Source organism: Alnus glutinosa, chromosome 1 (genome assembly GCF_958979055.1).
Source record: "Alnus glutinosa chromosome 1, dhAlnGlut1.1, whole genome shotgun sequence".
Classification (NCBI taxonomy): domain Eukaryota; kingdom Viridiplantae; phylum Streptophyta; class Magnoliopsida; order Fagales; family Betulaceae; genus Alnus; species Alnus glutinosa.
The window spans coordinates 22,074,626-22,096,882 of NC_084886.1; the positions used below are offsets into that span (position 1 = coordinate 22,074,626).

The following is a 22,257-nucleotide window of genomic DNA, read 5'->3' on the forward strand; positions in this document are numbered from 1 at the left end:
GTCTGAAACGGTCACGTGACTTGCACGTGACCGACTTGCCATCCAAAATAACGGGCGACTGGACGGAAGGTCCATTTCGTTACACGCTGGCAAGTTCGGGGGGGGTCATGTACCAATTTTTGTACATTGGGGGATAAATCGCCACACCGTGGATAAATCAGGGGGGTGAAGTGTAGTTATCCCTTTTTTATTTTATTATTTACCATAATAAGTGATAAATATGTTAAATAATAGAGTAAAAAATACTTATAGGAAAAATCTTCAATATTAAAGTTTAAAAGTAATAATTATGATTTGAATAAATTTACTAAGAGTGCCTTTTGCACTGCAATTTCTCAAACAAAAAACGCGATTTTAAATCAAATAGCAGGAAAAAAAAATGGTTCGGGAGTGATCTTAAAAAATTATAATTTGAAAACATAGAAAAATTGCACCATTTTTAAATCGCAGGTAAATGGGTGCGTTTTTTGAAAATACATTATTTTAAAGGTTAAACTGTAATTTTAAATGTCAAACTAGAACTTTACCAAACGCTTCACTACGTTTTCAAACGTTAAGATGAAGAATTAAACCAAGAACTCTTTTTCTCAATCATCAATCAAATCACTGTTCGAGACTTAGAGCATCTCCTGCAATAATAGTAAAAGTGGCTGTTGAAAAAGTACAACTCTCTACTTTAGCTACTGCTTTTTCTATACTCTCTCCAACAAATTCTCTATTATACTCTTTTCTTGCATTTAAATATTATTTCTTATTCTTTTATTATTATTATTATATTTTTGCCAAGACTCAATGAAAGAGAAAATATTGAATTTTCACACATTTTTTTAGCTACATCGTACGACTGTTACACTAGTTTAATATTCTACTAAAATTACACAATTTATGAAAGCAAAGTAACAAAAAACAAAGCAATTGTCACTTTTTTTCTAAAAAAAAAAATAAAAACAAAAAACAACAATGTAAAAAAGAAAACAAAGCAACTAGAAACATACAATATGACTAATAATTTTAAGATTGACCATGCAATTGCCAAATGTGCTTGATAAGGTCGGATTGTAACTGAAAATGAGTTTGATCGTCTCTAATGTTCATATGCCTTTCAATGAACTCTAGAAATACTGGGGTATGCTCGTGAGAAATTTGTACATAAGAAGTTTCATCAATTTGTTTATATTCAATGTCACGCATTGCCAGTATTTCGTTCATCTTAAATAATTATGTTTTGCATTATTATGCACGCTTTTATAATAAAAAGTGAGTGGAATACGTGAATATCATATTGTTTTAGTTTTAGTTTTCTCACTATTCATTCTATAAGGAAAATAGTGACTTTGCCTCATTTGCTGGATTGGAAAAAAACTTGATAATAGTCAAATTTAACCATTTTGAAGTATTTGACTAGCCTACTAGAAATGCTTTAAAATTCTATTTTATTATCATCAAATTACACATTTTAAATTCCACGACTTGAAATTAGAAACCTAAACAGACTTTAAATAAAATATGTTATAAATTTGAGTGGATCCTCATTGGCCTCTTCAAAATTTCACTAAATTTTAGTGAAAAAATCTATTTTTTTTTTTGAGTTTAACTATCATCTTTAAAAAGTTTCCTTCATCAAACTCTCTAAAAATTTCTCTATTTTAATTAAATATTACTTTTTAATAGTTTTGGAGCAACTACTTTAACTGCCACTCAGCATTATTCAATCGTAGTGCAAGAGGATCGATCCCCCCACAGCCGGACATCAATCTCTGAATCCACACGTTCCAAAACCCAGTACAAAAAATGATATCCACGCTCACCGGGGGATCTCTCTGAACAAAAACCTAGAAACCCACTGCACCAGAACCCCATAAACAATTGTTGACACCGAATAGCAACCACAAACCGTTGGAAAATTGCCGAAGAGACGCCAAGATTGCACAGAACTGTCGGAACGCGACCGCCCACCTAACCTGTCATCACCCACAAATCTTTGGACCACCGAAAACCACCAGACTGAAAATCGCTGACACCCACCAGACCGAATCACTGAAAATCACCAGACAAGAAGACCGGAACCCACCAGACCACCGAAAATCGATCCACCTGGGACGTCTTCCCTATTTGCAGATGGAAGAGGTGGGATTTTCGGTCTGACCAGACCACCGGCAATGACTAGACTGAAAATCACTAACACCCACCAGACTAGATCACCCAAAACCCCACCAGACAAGACCACCGGAACCCACCAGACCAGACCAGACTACCGGAAATCGATCCACTTGGGACGTCTTCCCTATTTGAAGATGGAGGCAAGCGTCTGGAGAGGAAAAGGAAAATGAAAAAGAAAAGGAAAGAAAAAGGGGCGCAAGGAAGAGATGGAAGAGGCAGAAAAATGAAAGAAAATGATTAAAAAATAAATAGAGAAAGAATTTTGGAGGTTAAATATAGAGAGGGTTTCTTATCTTCACTATTTTAGAGAAATTTTGAAGAGCTTGTTGCATAGGGTTTTTTGAGCACTTTCACCAAAATTTGGTGAAATTTTTGAAGTAAAGAGGCCAACGAGGATGCTGTAATTGGTAAGTATAGTAACCAGATTTAAGTAGTAACCGCGAGAAGCGCTCTGGTTAGGTTACCCGTAACCCGCCGTTAAAAAGTTGATGGGGTCCATATAATTCGTTCGGTCTTCTTCATCGCAGAAACGTCATCCCCAATATTCGTTTCGTATGCACAAACACTCACGTCTCGAGAAGAGAATATACTCTCACACTCGTCCCCTCCTCGTTTGTCCAGCTTTGCATTTCCTCATTATAAATCACATCCTCCATCTCCAATCCTTAACAAGTGAGCATCTCTTTCTCTCTATCTCTGTGAGCTTTCTGTGATTGTGTGCGCGAAGATGGTGGTGTTCAAGGTTGCCCGCGTAGAGACCACGCCTATAGATGGCCAGAAGCCTGGAACCTCTGGTCTCCGCAAGAAGGTTCGGTTTCACTCTTCCAATTCAATTTCAATCTTCTGCTTTGTCGTTCGGAATTTCCATGCGGATCTGTTTCGTTTAACGGATCAATTAGTGTTTTGCCAATCTGATCTGTGTTTGATCAAGTTGCTCCATTTTGATGCCGCATCTGATTTTTTTGAAACTTTGTTTTTGATTTAGATTCTCATTGAACCGGATCTTGTTATGGTTATAGGAAAGAGTGCTTATACTTTTTTGGATCAGTGAGGGTTATCAGTTGCATATATGAAAGCAAAGCAAGATTTGAATTTTTGCCTTCCGAATACTTTATAGAGTAACAACTATTGATTCTCTGTTTCGCAGATTCAAGAACTATTTTTTATATCACTTACTTGGATACTACGTATTTATTGATTAATTTGATTAGTTATTGTTATTTTGTTTGGAGGGATGGGCTCTCTTGTTGTCTTTGTCTGTAGTATATGGATCTAATGCAGAATAGCGTGACAAGTTATCCCCTTAAGATCTAGTATTTTCAATTTTTTTTCGTCCAATTCTCGGAGGTTTGAATGACAAAAGTAGTTGATGGCACTTCTATATTATTTTAGTTCATTGCCCAATTGTCTTCTTTGATTGGCTGATATTTTTATTTAGTGGTCCTTTTTTTTAAAAAAAAAAAAAAAAAAAACTATTGAACTTTTAACAAAAGAATATATTTGGCATGTAAATTCTATTGATTTGTTTTTAGGCAATGTCATTATTGCTGAGCACTTTCAGATGAGAGATTGCATGCCTAAAATTTACTAATTATTTTGCGACAGTTTGCTATGTTATGTTTTTTAGCTTTTCCTTGGTTAACTTTGTATTACTGTTGGTGGACCTTTTTCAGGTGAAAGTTTTCATACAACCTAATTACTTGGAAAATTTTGTTCAGTCAACATTCAATGCCCTTACTCCAGAAAAAGTTAGAGGTAAGGATTCTATCTGCTTTGTGGTGGCTTAGTTCTATGTTTAATGAGATGGCTCTGTTGTATGTGGAATTTTCATATATCAATTTGCAAAATATACATGCAGTAAGAGGCTTTTCAAGGCATAGTTTTGAGGTTGGCCTGAATGCAAGACTCACAAAAAAAGAAAAAAAAAGAAAAAAGAAAAAAAAAAGTAAATAAATAAAGCACAACCATGAGACTTAAGTAACCCCTCAGATGTGCCGTGCACGAAGAGACTCACCTTATATTACCTCCTAGTCTCCTACATTGTAAAGATGTAAAGACTTCCTTTGCAAGTAGTAAACCAAATTTGTTTGCTTTTGTTCTGGAAGAAAATTAGTATATTCCATTTAAAAATTAAAGATTCTTAGTCATATCATTCTGCCGTCTTTGGTAGGGAATATGGCCTATGTTTTTTGGGATCTGTTCGATGCAGTTGTTTGAAAATGTGCTGTTTTAAGAGTTTGCAATTCAATAATCATTGAATGAAAGTTTTATGAGAAAATATGCTATAGTGTTGGATAACATCTACGAAAAAGTGCAGCCGTCCTTTTGTTGAATATTTGGTTGACATTGGTTTAAAAGTGTTGTTTGGAGGATAAATTATCAAAACAACACATAAATTATTCTATAATAGGTTTTTCTTTTTTGGCATTGTTCTTTTATGGGCTTAACCTAGTTTGTCCTAATAAGGCTAAGAGCAATGGTAATAGCCAAATCATATCAAGAACCATCAAAATTTACTTCATAATCAGATATAAAATATCCCCAAAATTCCTATAATCACCATGATCAAATTTTGAGGGATAGGGAGGGTTAGAGGGAGAGGGACATGCGCGGGGGGGGGGGGGGGGGGGGGGGGGGGGGGGCCATGGCCCCCCCCCAACTTTTAAGAAGAAAAAATATTAAAGTGCGAAACAATGCATATTGAAGTGCAGAAGTGGACGGCTGAAACTCAAATGGGACGCCGCCGTTGATAAGAAGAAAAAGATTATGAGAGTGGGTCTGGCTGTTAGGGACTCTTTGGGACAGCTTACGGCTGCTTCATGCATGACCAAGCCTTACATCTCTGATCCAGCCACTGTGGAAGCCTTTGCTGCTCGTCGTAGAATTTAGTTGTGCAGAGAGTTGGGCATCCGGAACATCATTCTTGAGGGAGATTCGCTTGAGATAGTCACTGCCATGCAGCAGGACGAAGGGTGGGCGCAAGCTCCCATTAAAATGTCTAGCTCCGTCCCTGGTGGACATGGATGCGTAGTGAGGTTATGGATCTTCAATTTGACGCCCCAATTTCTTGCTAGAAGCTCTAATTTGAGTGAAATACAAGGAAAACATGAAAATACCAACATCAGGTTCAACAGAAACACTTGTTCTATAATTTATAAATCCAGTTAAAATACTCCCAATAATACAAATAAAAATGCATTTAAACACACGTCTAGACACCAAAAAATTTAAAAGAAAATGATACTACATCTAAGAAAAAATGATGAGGATGAAAAGTGAGACACTTACCTAATATTTGGTGGTTGGATGACGGCAATCCCATGCATTAGAAAGGACAAACAAAAGGATGGGGGTTTATTAAATCAAAACCATTGGGCAAAAACATGGTTTAGGGCACTGCATTTCGCTAAAAGTGCCTTTACAGCTCGCACTGCATTTCGCTAAAAGTGCCTTTACAGCTCGGAGCCCAATGCAGCGAGTACAGTGTTTTGGTTTAAAACCGTACTTTTGAGCCGTGAAAACACGGTACCAAAGTGGGCACTAAGTTTCTTATACTCACCTTGGATAAGTTTGATTAGTGCTTTTAGCTTTGAAAAAATTATCCAACTTTGCTAACAATGCTGATTCGAATGCTTCAGAACCCAAGCTATTATACTCTAAAAGCTTCACCTGTCATTTTTTTATTTTTTTTATTTTTATGAATAAAAGCTTCACCTATCCTCTGAAGTGCTCTAGGGTTACAAAATTGTTATAATTGGGTTACAACTCAACTACTACTAAACAGTTTGGTTAATTCAATAGGATTATGCTATATAATGCAATAGCATGGTTTTCACATCTCCATCCATCTCCCCTTTATTGTATCCTGTATTCTTATAGACAGCAATATCATGTCGAATGACATCGTAGTGCTCTAGCACACTCATCTTCATTCTTTGCAAGTAGCAAGACGCACACAATCTCTTCAACAATTTTCCATTTTAAATGCTGCTTTTTTTTTTTTCTTTTTTTTTTTCTTCTTCTTCTTTTTTTTTTTTTTATTTATGCAGCTGCATATTGACTAATAGAATGGTCTGTCATTTGGTAACACTAACTCTATGCATATTATGCTACTGTTCATTTAGGTGCTACACTTGTTGTATCTGGTGATGGCCGCTACTACTCAAAAGATGCTATTCAGGTACATTCTTTTATTTTGATAACTAATCAACATATATCATTAAAAGCGTAAGGCGTCCCTAAGTATACATGAAGTAGACAAAAGGAAACACCTAGCTAGAAAGAGTAAAAAGAACAAAGAAATCACTATAACTAATCGTCAAAGGAGACACATAAGCAGCTGGCCGTCCACGGATACAAAGTTTTGAATAATAAGCATTTAATCTCCTCCAATGTTCTCTTCCGGTTTTCAAAACTTTTGTCATTCTTTTTTTCCTCCATAAATACCATAAAAGACATGTAGGCACCGTCTTTCACACAGTGGCACCCCATATTGAAACTAAATGCGCTTTGAAAATATGAATTTTTGTAAAGTGCATGAACACAAACATATAGAGGATGGAAGATGCCCAATGATCACATAATTGGCTAAGTAGAGGATGGAAATGTGTTATGGAAGCAAACAAGAACTTGCTTCTGGTTCTTTGATCCTAAAGTGCAAGCAAGCTTATATTGTAATTGTCTGGTGAAAAAACAGCATTCTTCTATGGGACCAAAAATGGTTTAAAATTGAGGCGGTGGTCAGTGTGTCCAACTATGGTAAAATCTTATACATTTATCTGTTTGCAGAAAGATTTCTACTTATGTTGAATTATTTATAGTTATTAATGATCGTGGAATTGTTTTTATATTTATGACTCTATACTTCTTTGTTGCATTTTCTAGTAGACTATTCTCTTACTTATCAAAAAAAAAAAAAATTCTAGTAGACTATTCTGGTTGCTTGCTCCTCTTACTTAGTATGAATTTTTCTCTTGACTGATTGACTTGGTTCATCTTTTATGGTGTGCTGGATTGGCAATTTTTATATTAGAGTTGGACTTTGCTGAATCGAGGCATCTTCTGACTTAATAATTGCAGCTTTGGAAACAAGCTGTTCACATATGGCATCATGTATGTGATATTTATGTAATATATTTACTCTCCTTAGGAGGATAGCAATTGGTGTTAATTCAACGATATAGGATTATAGCCTTGGGCGTCTGGAGGATACGTCCAACCAGTACAATGCTTTGCTGCTACCTTAATGAAGCCCTATGATCTTGGTTGGCTAAACCATGACCAAGAAGAAATATTAGCTAATCTGGGGCAATCTAGGACTTTGGTGTGTGAAGGTTATTGCTTGTGTTGTCCTTACTACAGGTTGAATGTTTTGCTCCTAGGATTGGGCTTGGTGAGGTCTGCAGCTTGTGTCAGAGCTCTGCGCTGTCCCAATATTGTTTGCTTACATGTTGTGTGGTGCCTAATGACATTGTCACATCATCTACTTTCTAATCTATTCTGTTAGATGGGCAGATCATAATTAAGATGGCTGCAGCAAATGGAGTAAGACGTGTTTGGGTTGGTCAAAATGGATTGCTTTCGACTCCTGCAGTATCGGCTGTTATACGTGACAGAGTTGGCGTGGATGTGAGTTTTATTGCTTCAATGTGTACATGTCTTTTTTCCCTGTCTGAATGATATTTGGGAAACTGCTTTGCAATAATATGAAAACAATAATAGTAGCATTATAATTGTAATCTTGATAACAGGGATCCAGGGCATCGGGAGCATTTATATTGACTGCAAGTCACAATCCAGGTGGTCCTAATGAGGTAGGGCCTAGCTGTTCATATCTTGATAACTTTGATATGGTTTAGATTGATCATTATTCCCTTTCTGTTTCTCTTCGTGTTCTGCGTTAAGAAAAAGGGAATGTGAACTGACAGCTCAAAGTTCCTGATGCCTGTAATTATTAGGAAACAGTAACCGTAGGTTCTCTTCACAATTGGGGGAGAGCAAACTTAGTTATCTAGTTGCCTTAGCTTCTCTAAGATGAACTTGTTAAGTAGAAATGTAACCTTGAGCTCGACTACTTTCACATTGGAGTGCTTTTCTACCTATCTCTACTTGTTGGATTCAATCTTTTTTGCTCACTCATGTAAACCCGTCCGTACTCTCTCTCGTGTGTGGGACCTAAATAAAACACTCAGATTTCATGGGGTAAGTTATGACATTATCTGCCTTTGTGCAACTACTTAATCCTAGAAAATGCAGAAGATTGCTAATGATAACTGGAGCTGAACTTGGTACCCAATAACATGTAGTTACTGAAATATGGATTGCATCAAACACATCTATTAGAAGGGAAAAGTATGTGAAGCCAAATTAGATTAAGAATACACAACTTTTAATATGCCTATTAAGAATACACACGTAAACCCTTACCTCTCTCTGGTTTATTAAATGTTGCTCCGTAAACTCGAGTAAAACATGTTTTTTCCCCTCTTTCATTTGTTTCATGATTGCAGGATTTTGGGATTAAATACAACATGGAAAATGGTGGACCTGCTCCAGAGGGAATCACAGATAAGATCTATGAGAACACAAAAACCATAAAGGAATACTTCATTGCAGAAGATCTACCTGATGTATTGCTTGCTTCCTAAGCACCATAAGTTTCCCTTTCCACCCCTTTAATGTCGTTATTCGACTGTTATGTGTAGTTCCTTTAATCATAACTTTTTCTGAAAATTTACAATATGCATACAGGTGGATATCGCTACAACAGGTGTAACCAGCTTTGGGGGGCCTGAGGGACAATTTGATGTCGACGTTTTTGATTCAGCAAGTGATTATGTGAAATTGATGAAGTACGCTTTCTTTCTCTACACGATCTCCATTTCTCTTTACTTATACGAGGAACCAAGATTGCAACATGGTTATGCCATTAACTGCAGTCTCATTATATAATGCTTCTTGCTCCAAAAGCTGTATAATGCATTGCATCTGAAAGGGCACTATTCCTTAGGAAATTCGCTTGCATTTTGCAAGAGTTTGTTAATTGGTCTCAGTTTTTCTGTCACTCTTTCTGAGAATGTTAGGTCATTATCTATGATTAAGAATGTTTTCATAAATATTCTCTCTTTGATGTCTGCACACAGTTTCCTCATTTTTCCTCCTATTAGAACAATACTCAGTCCTTTCTAAATTTTCCAGGTCAATTTTTGATTTTGAGCTGATCAGGAAGCTACTCTCATCCCCGAAATTCACATTTTGGTATGTCGAAAGCTGCTTATTTACAAATTTTGTGCAGAGTATTATTTTTTATCACATATACATGCACACATACAGATATGTACGTGTATAAACAAACATACACATATATGTAGATACATGTATATATACATACATATATGCATGCATTTATTTGTGTATGATGAATGTATGTATGATATGTTCATATATTTATGTTCAGTTTCTGTAAATGTAATGACATATATCTGTTGTCATGTTGAAGTTATGATGCACTACATGGAGTAGCAGGAGCTTATGCAAATCGTATTTTTGTGGAAGAGCTTGGTGCACAAGAAAGCTCATTACTGAACTGCACTCCCAAGGTCTGCTGAGTTTGTGGAGACCAATTTTTTATTTTTTATTTTTTTTTGAAATTGTTTTTCCTGGTATCCTAATAAATGTACCCTTTTCTGGTTCATGCACGACTTAATCAAAACAGGAAGATTTTGGTGGGGGGCATCCAGATCCCAATCTCACTTATGCAAAGGAGTTGGTTGCTCGTATGGGACTCGGAAAATCAAACTCTCAAGACGAAGTCCCTGAATTTGGTGCTGCTGCTGATGGCGATGCTGATCGTAACATGATCCTTGGTAAAAGGTAGCATTGCCCCCGAAATTTTTTTTTTTTTTGGTTTTTTGGTAAATATGTTATGTTGCTAATAACTGCAATGACAACTATTAAATATTTGATTAAATGATTAAATTTATCTCTTCCTATAAGCTTAAGCTTTTGAGATAAGTGGTGGTTTAACATGATATCAGAGGCAAATGTCCTGAGTTCAAACCTTGTCTCAGCCATTCACCCTATTCTAATTAAATATTCCACGTGTTGGGCCTCACTTATTAAAAGATAGTTTAAGCTCACAAGTAAATCGGAGTGTTAAAGTATTAATTAAATGATTAAATTTATCTCTTTCTATAAGCTTAAACTTTTGGGATAAGTGGTGGCTTAACAACTTATCTTGCTTTCTTAGGTTTTTTGTTACTCCATCAGATTCTGTTGCCATCATTGCTGCGAATGCTGTTCAAGCCATACCCTACTTCTCTGCTGGTCTAAAGGGAGTTGCCAGGTTCTATATTGCGCTGTTGAGCTTCTAGTATTTCTGAGTGTGTGCATGTTGGGGTAGTGTTTTACCTTGCTTCATGGTTGATTAGTACATTCAGTTGGTGCATACTATGGGACAGTTATAAGTTACTGTTTTGTTGGATGCACATAAATGCAATATATTTAAATGCTAAGAAGAGGTCATTAGTATAACATATTAGCACAAGTTTGCATGTTGCCAGGTTCAAAAGCTGAAATGTTTTTGTAAACTTCTATATTCAAATTTTTTAATAGATCCCACATCTTGATAATTCAGATGTAGTTAATGATTAAGGTCATTTATCATTTCTTATGAGTTAAGGTTGATCATTCTCTATGGCTAAATTGTGCAGAAAATGCTGCAATTCAGTACAGTTGTACTAGATTGCTATTTATTGTCTAGTGTTGTAAGGGTGTTAAAACTAAAATTTATGATGCAATGGACTAGTTACGAATATATTTATCCATGTAACGTACATATCATTTCTTTATCTAGTAGCATTACCCAGTTGTGTTTGAGATTATTGATTATCTATTATGGAATCAGGTTGGTTGCTCAAAAGCTCATTTGTCTTACATTATGTAGTCTTCTGACAAATGAGATTTTGACCAACCAACTCGATTCCATATTAGATAATTAATAATCTCAAACACAACTGGCTAGTGTGTGGGCTCGAGCTACTTGCTTCATTTTGTCGTATATGTGAACCCATTAAAAGAACTTGCATTCTATCTTATCTTAGAGCCACACTACATGTTTAAGGCTCCTGTTAATGTCTTGGAGACTTTCACTCTTGTTGCATTTCATCGCGTTTATGCAATGTACTCCAATGCTGCTTTGAAGATATCCTTTATGCTTGGATGTTGTTTTGGAAGACATAAAATAATGTCTTTTAACTTTGCCCCATGTAGGAGCATGCCGACCTCAGCTGCCCTTGATGTTGTTGCTAAACATCTGAATTTAAAATTTTTTGAGGTATTCTTTGGCACAGCCAATTTTTTACTATTGTCTTCCTGTTCTGTTGTTCTTGGAGCATTTATTTTTCTACTCAATGCCAGGTTCCCACTGGCTGGAAATTCTTTGGTAATTTAATGGATGCTGGATTATGTTCAGTTTGTGGGGAAGAAAGTTTTGGAACTGGTTTGTAGATGGCATTTCCCTCTATGAAGTAAATCTTTTATCAGTTTGAACAGTCAGAAACTTATATAATGCCTCTCTGTAATCATTTGTTTTTTCTTTTGACAGGCTCAGACCATATACGTGAAAAGGATGGGATCTGGGCAGTTTTGGCTTGGCTATCTATAATTGCTCATAAAAATAAGGAAAATTTGGGTGGGGAAAAGCTTGTGACTGTTGAAGACATAGTGCGCCAGCATTGGGCTACTTATGGTCGACACTATTACACTCGATATGACTATGAGGTTGGTTTTATCCCATGTTTACAATAGGAAATCTTGTAATGTTATCTAACTTGTTTAAATTGTTTCTTGAAGAATGTGGATGCGGGTGCAGCCAAGGCGTTAATGGCATATTTGGTCAAACGTCAATCTTCTCTTTCTGAAGTTAATGAGTATGTTCATTTTGCTACTCTAAAAGACTAATTTCTTGATGTGATTATACATGTTTCATTAATTACTGACACCGCTTTTTAGCTAAAAAGAGGCATGCTGTTCTGCTCTCTCTCTCTCTCTCTCTCTCTCTCTCTCTCTCTCTCTCTCTCTCTCTCCCATCGGCTCGTTTTGAGGTATCTGGTTAGTCTCTTTCCTTCGTTCTGGCGCCCTCGTAGTTCACCGGTTTTGGTTTTTAGAATGGGTTTTCTGAGTTGGTTTTATGTAGAAGCAAAAGCTTTCAAGCTTTCGGTTGAAAGAGGGTTGTTTTGCGTTGCGTATCATTGAGAGAAGCGGAGGGGTCTCTCGTGCAATGTTCATGGGCAAGGTCAGTGTGGAGTGGTTGTTGGCTACTGTGGAGACGCTGGTCTGAGGGGAGGGGTTGAAGGAGTTGTTCAAATCTTCTAGGGTTGGTAGCAAAGCTTTTCTCGCATAGAGGTGCTCAAACAGTTGCAGCAGGTTCTTAGCGCTGGTAGAGTACAGGGATGGGGGCTGAAGGAGCTTCATTGCCACTCCGGAGGGTCGTGAAGGGAGGGGTTGTGAAAGCTGTGCTGCTAAGTTGCGCATGGTGGCAGCTTTTTTTGAGATGACTTTGGGGAAGGAAGGCGGCAGTACTTCAAGTGCCTTGGTGGCCCTTAGCCGCTCACTTTGAGTGGTTCCTCACTGGGGACAGTGTATAAGGCTATAGTGGAGGGTGACGGTAGAAGGTCCTACACAGAGGTAGCGGTAGGGGCGGGGAAAACTCCAGAATTGACGACATCGTTTAGGGGTAGGGGTAGAGTGGGTATACTGAAGGACAAAGTCATGAAGGGCATGGGCAAATCGTAGGGGCATTTGGGATATGCTCTGGAAGTCCCAGTGTCCTTGCCGTTCCTTTCAGTACGAAGGACACGAAGGTTGCTGAGGCTGTAAAAATAGAAAATTGTACTTGGAGACACCTGGTGTGCTCAATTCCAAACTAACCTTGGAGGCCCAACCTGGTAAGATGTGATCTAAGGGGCTAGGCTCAAATCGGCATAAGCCTCGGGCTTTAACCCATGGCAAGTCTTTGCCCAAGACCACTTTTAAGTGGAAAATCAAGCCGGCCGTTGTGGGTTCTCACACAGTCAAAGGAGTGGGTCCAGATCCTTCCTTCGTCAATCCCAATGGTTGCTTGGGTGCGTTGCTACCCGTTCTAGACGGCGACCATCAGAGGAGTCATGACAGTTTGAGGGGGGAGGTTCTTGCAACCTTCGGCACCTCTTTGTCAACCATGGAGCCCTCTATCATCTAACTACAACATCTTCCATTGCTGTCCCCGTATGATTCTGAGACCACGTTGTGTATGCTTTTGGTGTCAAAGTTGAGGGTTCTAGCATGCGATCTAAGGGGCCGTTTGTTCTAGGCTTACTTTCGGACAATTTATCTGTTGTTGATGAGGCAGATGGTCATCCTTTTCGAGTTGCAGGGCCCATGGGATATCCTAAGGTTGGGGATTTGGTGTTAGATCATTGAGGCAGTATGAGAGTCACGGTCCCACGTTTTAATTCGGGGGCATTTTTTTTTCCTTATTTCGGGATGAGTTTGGGAGAAGGTGAGGGGAAGGAGCAGGAGTTTTGGTGGTCTCCAGTATCGGCAGGTATTGAATTTGGATTAGTCACCGCCAGTGGCAGTGAGGCTGAGATGTCCCTTTCCTCGGATTTGGTTCTTCATCTAGGGGTAGAGTCCAGGGAAAGCGAGCGACTGAATATTTACCCTCTCACAGTAATTGAGGAGCCTATTTTGCCAGTTGTGGAGGCTTTTGACTGGGTTGTTCACAAAACCAAGAGCTTTCGTCATATTGTAGGGTTGTCTTGTGAAGAGTTTGAGGAAGAGTTGTTTGCCTTGCTTATTGTCATTGAAGCACGCAGAACTCAGTATGGGCCGGCTAGTCCCTCTAGTCCTCTTTTCCAAGTCTATAAATGGAAGGCATCCTGAGTTGAAGAGGTTAGATTGTTATATAAATTGTGACGGTAAAGGGGGTTAGTCCAGTAGAGGAAAAGCCAAGGAGTGTAGCGTGCTCTTTATGAAGCCTAGGTTTTGGTTGTAGAATGTGCAAGGGTTGAAAGAGAGGGACAAAGGGTCGAGTGTTAGGAATCTTATTAGAGAATGGAAGGCATATATTGTCTATTTGCAGGAAACTAAAATGGAGTATGTGTCTAGGGCTGTTGTGCACAGTCTATGGGGCTGTATTCATGTGGATTGATGCTATTTTGGTTCTTTAAGGGCTTCTAGTGAGATCCTGTTAATGTGGGATAGGATGGTGGTGGAAAAAATAGTGTGTGAGGTCTCACTTTGTGGCTTGTAACTTTAGAAATATCAATGACAACTTTGAATGGGCTTTTGCTGATGTTTATGGGCCCAATGCCGACAGTAACAAGAGTGTGCTTTGGGATGAATTGGCTGGATTGCTTAGTTGGTAGAAGGTTCCGTGGTGTATTGGGGGAGATTTTAACATCATCCGCTTCTCAAGCAAGAGATCTTGCAGTTCCCGTTTGTTCCCAGCTATGTTGGAGTTCTTCAAGTTCATTTTTGAACAAGGCCTTATTGACATCCCTCTTGTTGGCAGTAGTTTCATGTGGTTTAACAACCATGATCCTTCGGTGTGGTCCAGAATTGATAGGTATCTTTTCTCTCTTGATTGGGAGGCCCACTTCCCTGATATATCTCAGGGAAGGCTCCCTAGAGTTTTATTCGATCACTCTCCTTTATTGCTTGATTGCATTGATGTTGTTTGGAGCATAAGGTATTTTATGTTTAAGAATATATGGCTTAAGTAGGGTTTTGTGGAGAGGGTGAATTAGTGGTGGTTGTCTTGGCTCAAAAAATAAAAGCTTTGAAACTGAACTTGAAAAATGGAATGAGGTGGTGTTTGGAAATTTCAAGATGAGGAAGAAGGCTTTTTTGGTTGGACTCCATGATCTTGATGCTATTGTAGAAGAAGGATTCCTATCAGATGAGGAAACAACTAGAAAGGCTGAGATCACTAGTGATTTGGAAAGGACTACTCTATTGGAAGAAGGAAGTTGGAGATAGAAATCGTGGGCCTTTTGGCTGAGGGAGGGAGACTAGAATACAAATTTTTCCAACGTGTGGCGAATTCGAATAGAAGGAACAACACCGTGGGTTCCTTAGTGGTTAACGACTCTGTCTCTTCAGATTCATAAGAAATAAGTGAGCATATACTGCAGTTTTACACTCATCTTTATTCCGAGCAATTCAATTGGCAACCTAAGTTGGATGGTCTCACTTATAGTTCTATTGATGCAGAGGAGAGGAGGCTAAGCGGTTGGAAAGAGCTTCGAGGAAACTAAGGTCTTTGAGATGGTGAAAGGTCTAAATGGAGATAAGACCCCGAGCCTTGATGGTTTTTCTTTGGCTTTCTTCTGATCTTGTTAGGGGATTCTCGAAGAAGATATCATGAATGTCTTTCATGAGTTCCATCCTCGGGGTAAGTTTGAAAGAAGCCTCAATGCCTCATTTATTGCCTTTATTCTCAAGAAAGCTGGGGCGGCGTTTATAAAATCAAATCTAAAGTTCTATCCAACAAGCTAAAAGGAGTGTTGGAGAAGGTTATTTCCGGGTCTCAAAATGCTTTTATCAGGGGGAAATAGATCTTAGATTCAATCCTTATTGCTAATGAATGTCTCAATGGTAGAATTACATTAGGGGCCCCAGGCACGCTTTATAAATTGAATCTAGAGAGGCTTACGACTATGTTAACTGGGACTTCCTCCTGTTGTATCTATTGACGAGATGTGGTTTTGGGGAGAAACGAGGAGAATGGATAGCTCATTGCATCTCTACAATATGTTTCTGTCTTGATAAACAGAACTCCATCCAACTTTTTTAATAGTTCCCACAGCCTAAGATTGGGGATCCTCTATCCCCTTTGTTGTTTGTTGTTATCATGGAGGCGTTGAATCAAATGCTGTCCACTATTGTGGATATAGGGGCTTTTATCGGGCTTTTTAGTGGGGTAGAGAAATAATGATGTGGTTACTTTGATTGTTTAGTGGACGACACTATGAATTTTTTTGAGGCTAATCCTAAGATTCTCTGTAATTTGCGGGGGTCTTATGTTTTGAAAAATTGGCTTGTGCTCAGTAGACTTGTCCCAATGGTTTTGAAACCTGTACATATGAACCAGTGCTGCTGTCCCATAACACAGTACAGCAGGTGACCTGGTTTTCTTTGTGTACTGTATGAAGAACAGCATTCTTAATGCCTTTTTAGGTCTAAAGAAGGATTCCCTTGATTTTAGCGGTTTAGTAGTAGGAAGCTATATTTGAGTAGTCATCTATGAGTTGAAGACTGAAATTATGGCGTAGAGTTTCTGTTAAAATGGAAATGCAAAACTTTTGTAACAATGAATCTGCAGTATTTATCTGTTCTTATTGTTTTACGTTCTTTACATCCTTGACCTTGAATAATGTGTCATATTTGGGATCATATGCTCAATATTTCTCCAGCATAAAAGGTTCATGTTTCATATTGAAGAACTTTTGCTCTGTTCATTCATACAGAATTGTGAAAGGAGTACGTTCAGATGTCGCAAAAGTTGCCGATGCTGATGAATTCGAATACAAAGATCCTGTTGATGGCTCCATCTCCAAGCACCAGGGTATTCGATATCTGTTTGAGGACGGGTCACGATTGGTAAGTTGACTCCTCGTACCATTTGTTTTAATAATTCATCTGGCGGAACATCCTTGTTATTGGATCTAATTTATGAGGATGTTTTCATGTAATGGAATTTAACTAGTTATAGTAAAAAATTTGTGTAGTTTGTTAGGAGTGATTGATTGCCAGACTTTCCACAATTGGGTTTAAAGAATTCAGAGAAAGATTGATGTATAAAATCTTGAGAAAATTGAGGTGATATTTTCTTCTTGTAAATAAGTAATAATTTACAAGAATTGCAGGTTTTTATCAGTTGACATTGTTTCTTGCAGACACCATTCCCGTAGACTTTATATCTGAAAAATTGCGGACATTTTATTTCATGGAGACGAAACAGAATTCTCTTAATCAAGTTGTGATTATGGAAGTATTTGGGTTGAAGCTCAGTAAACTTATTCACACTTCCTGAACACACTTGCAGGTTTTCCGCCTTTCAGGAACTGGCTCTGAAGGTGCAACCATCCGTCTATACATTGAGCAGTATGAGAAGGATCCATCAAAAATTGGCCGAGATTCTCAAGATGCACTTGCTCCTCTTGTGAGATATCCCTAACCTCTTATCTGATTATCCATGTTATGTTCAATTATTTGGGCTCAGCCTCAGCCTGATGCATCATCTAATTATTACACAGGTTGAGGTTGCTCTGAAGCTTTCCAAGATGGAGGAATTCACTGGCCGTACTGCCCCTACCGTTATTACATAGATGCAAGCAGAGCCATAGTAAGATTGTATGTTGTCTTGATGCTGCGGTCGAAATTTTATCTGGAATTTTGATACTCCCACCCTTGACCGGTTGGACTTGTGTCTATATCATTTTGTAGCCTTATGGATGGACATGAGAGCATATTATGGACTCAAAAGACATGCCAATCTCTCTCGTTTTTAATCTTCAAAATAAATGAGTATCTATTACTCTGCCCCTATATCCTAATCTCACAAGCTTTATATTTTCTGCAAATTCTTGTTAACTCTGTTTGCGACCTTGAAATCAGCTTCTTTTCTTTTTCATATATATAAAAAATTGGGGGGAGGGGCAATTAGGACTTGTTTTACAGCACCCAAGTTAAATTCATTTCTCCTATCAGTTTTTCTCTACTATAATAGAGCAATATTCGGAAAAATTATGCAGGTTCCTCTGCATTATAAGTTCAATTAGTACCTAAACGATTTATCTGAATTGTGTTTTCAACCGTGTTGTTCACGGTTGATTGCACTTGTATATATAGAGAATCGGTTACAAGAATTTGAGATAGAGAAGGTTTCTATCTAGGAGAGTTTAGAGAGAGATAGAATTACACTATATGATAGACTTAATTTAAACCTATTATGATCTAATCAAATACAACTGGTTAGAGTTCTACTCTAAGTCTAACCGGTTTGTTTACAATTCAAACTTTAGAAGTTATCTCTTATCTTTAGTTGAAGATAAGAGACCTTTAGCACTCGGACTCTTTGACAAGAGTCCGGGTACTTTTACATCCCCCCTCAAGGTCAACGGGAAAGCTTGCACGTTGAGCTTAGAGCAAAACCATGGAAACCGATTTGAAGCAACTAGTTTGGTTAGAACATCAGCGATTTGCTCTTTGCTGGGAATGAATAGAATTTGTAGAGTCTTGGCAGCAATATGATCCCGAACAAAGTAGAAATCAATTTCCACATGTTTGGTTCTAGCATGGAAAACCGGATTGGATGCCAAGTATGTGGCTCTAATATTATCACACCATAACTTTGGAGGAGAAGAAAGACGAACATCAAGATCTCGAAGAAGGTACTGAATCCATAGCAGTTCGGCAATGGCATTGGCTACGGACTTATACTCAACTTTTGTACTCGACCTGAACATTGTCGGGTGCTTCTTCAGACTCCAAGAAATTAGGTTGGATCCCAAAAATACACAATATATGCTAGTAGACTTAGATCATCAGGGCATCCGACCCAATCCGCATCAGAAAAGACTTCAAGTGTAGATGTATTTGACCGAGTGAGTAGAAGACCATGAGAGACCGCGTGCTTTAGATAGCGTAGTATCCTTTTGACAGCTTGCCAATGAAGTTTCGTGGGCTTGAGCATAAATTGACACACTCAATTTATAGCAAAGGCCAAGTCAGGGCGTGTGACAAATAAATACTGCAGAGATCCCACTGTACTACGATAGAGTAAAGGATCGTCCATAGAATCATCATCAAAAGCTGAGAGAGAACTTGAAGAAAACATTGGAGATGAAATTGGCTTAACTTCCAGCATATTGGTACGCTTGAGGAGATCAAGAATGTAGTGTTTTTGTGAGAGTAAGAGACTATATTTCAGTGGAACAACTTCCACACCAAGGAAGTAGTTGAGCTTGCAAAGATCTTTGACTGTAAAAGACATCCGATGCTGCTGCAAAAGATCAGAGATAGCTGCTGGAACAGAGGCAGTGATGATGATATCATCAACATAGACTAAAACAAACAAACATGTAGTCCGTAAAAGAAAAAGTGATGAATCTACCTTAGAACTAGTAAAACCCAGGTCATATAGTTTGGTGCTTAGTCGTGCAAACCAGGCCCGTGGGGCTTGTTTCAAGCCATAAAGGGCTTTTTTGTAGTTTACAAACATGATTCGGGAGACTTGGATGAGAGAATCCGGGTGGTTGAGACATTTATACTTCTTCATCAAGGAAACCATGTAGAAAGGCGTTTTGAATGTCAATTTGACGCATGTCCCAGCCGCGAGAGTAAGTCAAAGATAACATTGTCCGAATGGTTGTAGGTTTAACAACCGGGTTGAAGGTCTCTTCATAGTCTAGGCCAGCCTGTTGATGAAAGCCTTTAGCTACAAGACGAGCTTTATGCCGTTCAATAGATCCATTCGCCTTTCTCTTAACTTTGGACACCCACTTACAACCCACTAGGTTTGTAGCCTGTTGAGGAGGAACTAGAGTCCAAGTCTGATTATGAAGAAGGGCATTAAATTCCGCCTGCATAACTTGTCTCCATTCGGGTATTTTGACGGCATTGGAATAGCAAGTAGGTTCTGCAAATTCGGAATCTTGTACAGCCAGTAGAGCTCGAGAGGTAGGATACCTTATTCTGCCATCTGTAAAAACTCGGGAGAGCACAACTTGATTTTGTGCACGGGTGACCATATGGTGAATTCGAGTGGGAGAAAGATAGGGAGTGGGAGATAGGGAAATAGGTGAACTAGAGACTGAAGGAAAGGCTGAGGAACTAGAGGCAACATTGGATGGAGAAGAAGCAGAACCGGCAGTAGGAGGTACAATACTGGAAGGAGTGGATTCTGTATACGGAAGTTTGACAAAATGCTTTGGCAAAGTTAATGAAGATAGTAAGACAGTAGAGGAGGACTGCAACTTGGGTTTAGACACTAAGGAATGAGAGGAAAAAGGAAAGATTGATTCATGGAATACAACATCACGAAAGATATAGAGACGGCCAGTTGGAGGATGAAGACATTTATATCCTTTATGATTGCGATTGTATCCTAAGAAAACACATTGCTGAGACCGGAAGTCAAATTTATGTCTATTATAAGGACGAAGGTTAGGAAAACATGCACAACCAAAGATTTTTTAAAACTTGTAATCGAGACTGCAATTAAAAAGTTTTTGAAAAGGAGATTTGTTTTGCAAAGTTGGTGTAGAAAGTCCATTAATGAGATAGCATGAAGTTTGGCAAGCCTCATCCCAGAAAGGTTTGGGAACATGACTTTCAGCAAGAAGAGCAAGTGTTATATCGATAATATGGTGATGTTTGCATTCGACACAACCTTTTTGTTGATGTGTGTGAGGACAAGACACACGATGAATGATGCCAAGTTTATGAAAAAAGGTATCGAGAGAACGAAATTTCCCACCCCAATCAGTTTGGACTTGTTGAATTTTAGTATTGAATAGACGTTCAACCATAAGAAGAAATTTATTGAAAACTGAGAAAGCATCAGATTTGCATTGAATAGGAAATAACCAAGTGAATTTGCTGAAAGCATCAATAAATGTAACACAATATTTATTTCCATTTGATGAAACAATGGGGGAAGGACCCCAAACATCAAAAAATAAAAGTTCTAAAGGACGAGTAAAAATTGAACTGATCTCAGAAAATGAAGCTGATGAGCTTTGGCTTGCTGGTAGGAAGCACAAGAAGCAGCTGACTTATTGGAGGAAACTGGAAGGGAAAACTTGGATATCACGTGCTTCACAGTGCAGGGAGCAGGATGACCCAAGCATTTATGCCATTGTTCAGCAGAAGTCATTTCACCAAGAAGAGCAGTAGGAGATGTGGAATTGGTGAGGAGGGCAGTAGTTGATATAGGCCATGCTTAAGAGGACCCTGGTGGAGGATGGACTTGGGTCGGCAGTCCTTGATAACAAAAAAAAGAAGAGTGAAACTCAAAAAAGATAGAATTGTCATGAGCAAATTTATTGACATAGAGTAAATTTTTACATATAGAAGGAACATGAAATAAGTTTTTAAGAATAAAGGAACGACTTGGACAAGAGATACGTGCAGAACCTATATGATTTATAGACAAACCTATACTGTTTCCCACACGAATCTGGTCAGAACCCGTGTATGCATCTGAGGAGATGGCGAGGTTGTTCAAGTCATGAGTGATGTGGTGAGTAGCACCTGAGTCCGTGTACCAGCTATCATCCGTAGGTAGATTGGGAGATGAGTAAAAGGTCTACAGTGGAGACTGAGAATCATTCTGGGATGATTGATCAAATCGTTGGTAGCAGGTGTTGGCATAATGGCCAAGCTTGTTACAAATCTGGCAGAAGGGTCTGGTGGAACTGGCGTTATGAGATTGCTGACCTCGACCACGTCGGCCAGAGAAGGAACCACGTTTACCAGGGAAGGTACTACGGTAGCCACGGCCATTGGGGAAACCACAACCACGGGCAGCATTGAAGCTGCGGTCACATTAGCCAGAGTGGCCAGTGTTGCAAGCAGTTACATGAGCAGTAGCATTGGAGAGATCAGTGGTGGCCATCTGTTGCTCGAGTTGCATCTCATGGGCCAGGAGAAGACCGTAAATGTCATCACGAGATATGGGATATATGCGAGTAGTTACGGAGGTAACCAAGGGATCAAACTCAGATCCAAGACCGGCCAGCAAGAAAGAAATAGCCTCAAAATCATTGAGAGGTTGGCCACAGGCAGCAAGGGTGTCACTGAGAGTTTTTAGTTTATGAAAATAGTCGGTGACAAATGAATTACCTTTCTTCAAGGTAGCGAGCTGGAAATGCACATGCATGATGCGTGCATGAGCTTAGGAAGCAAACATCTTCTCCAGTGATTCCTATAGTGCACGAGAAGTGGTGCAGCCAACAGCATGGAATACATAAGAATCGGATAATGTTGAGATCAGGACGCTGATGATAAGCTGGTATTTTTGGTACCATGAGAGGCAATTTGGGTTGGCAA

At 38.7% G+C, this 22,257-nt stretch overlaps 1 protein-coding gene across 1 annotated transcript; it reads left to right on the forward strand.

The window, feature by feature from the left end:
• The first annotated feature begins 2,688 nt into the window (after nucleotides 1–2,688).
• On the forward strand, nucleotides 2,689–17,751 carry LOC133877052 (phosphoglucomutase, cytoplasmic). The gene is made up of 18 exons (XM_062315289.1): nucleotides 2,689–2,968; nucleotides 3,834–3,915; nucleotides 6,285–6,340; nucleotides 7,675–7,788; nucleotides 7,911–7,973; nucleotides 8,670–8,789; nucleotides 8,911–9,011; nucleotides 9,358–9,417; nucleotides 9,659–9,758; nucleotides 9,875–10,032; nucleotides 10,409–10,504; nucleotides 11,431–11,494; nucleotides 11,578–11,659; nucleotides 11,765–11,940; nucleotides 12,013–12,089; nucleotides 16,671–16,803; nucleotides 17,249–17,365; nucleotides 17,460–17,751. The coding sequence occupies exons 1-18, from the start codon at nucleotides 2,888–2,890 to the stop codon at nucleotides 17,529–17,531; spliced, it is 1,752 nt and encodes a 583-aa protein (XP_062171273.1). The 5' UTR covers nucleotides 2,689–2,887; the 3' UTR covers nucleotides 17,532–17,751.
• The last annotated feature ends 4,506 nt before the right edge of the window (nucleotides 17,752–22,257 follow it).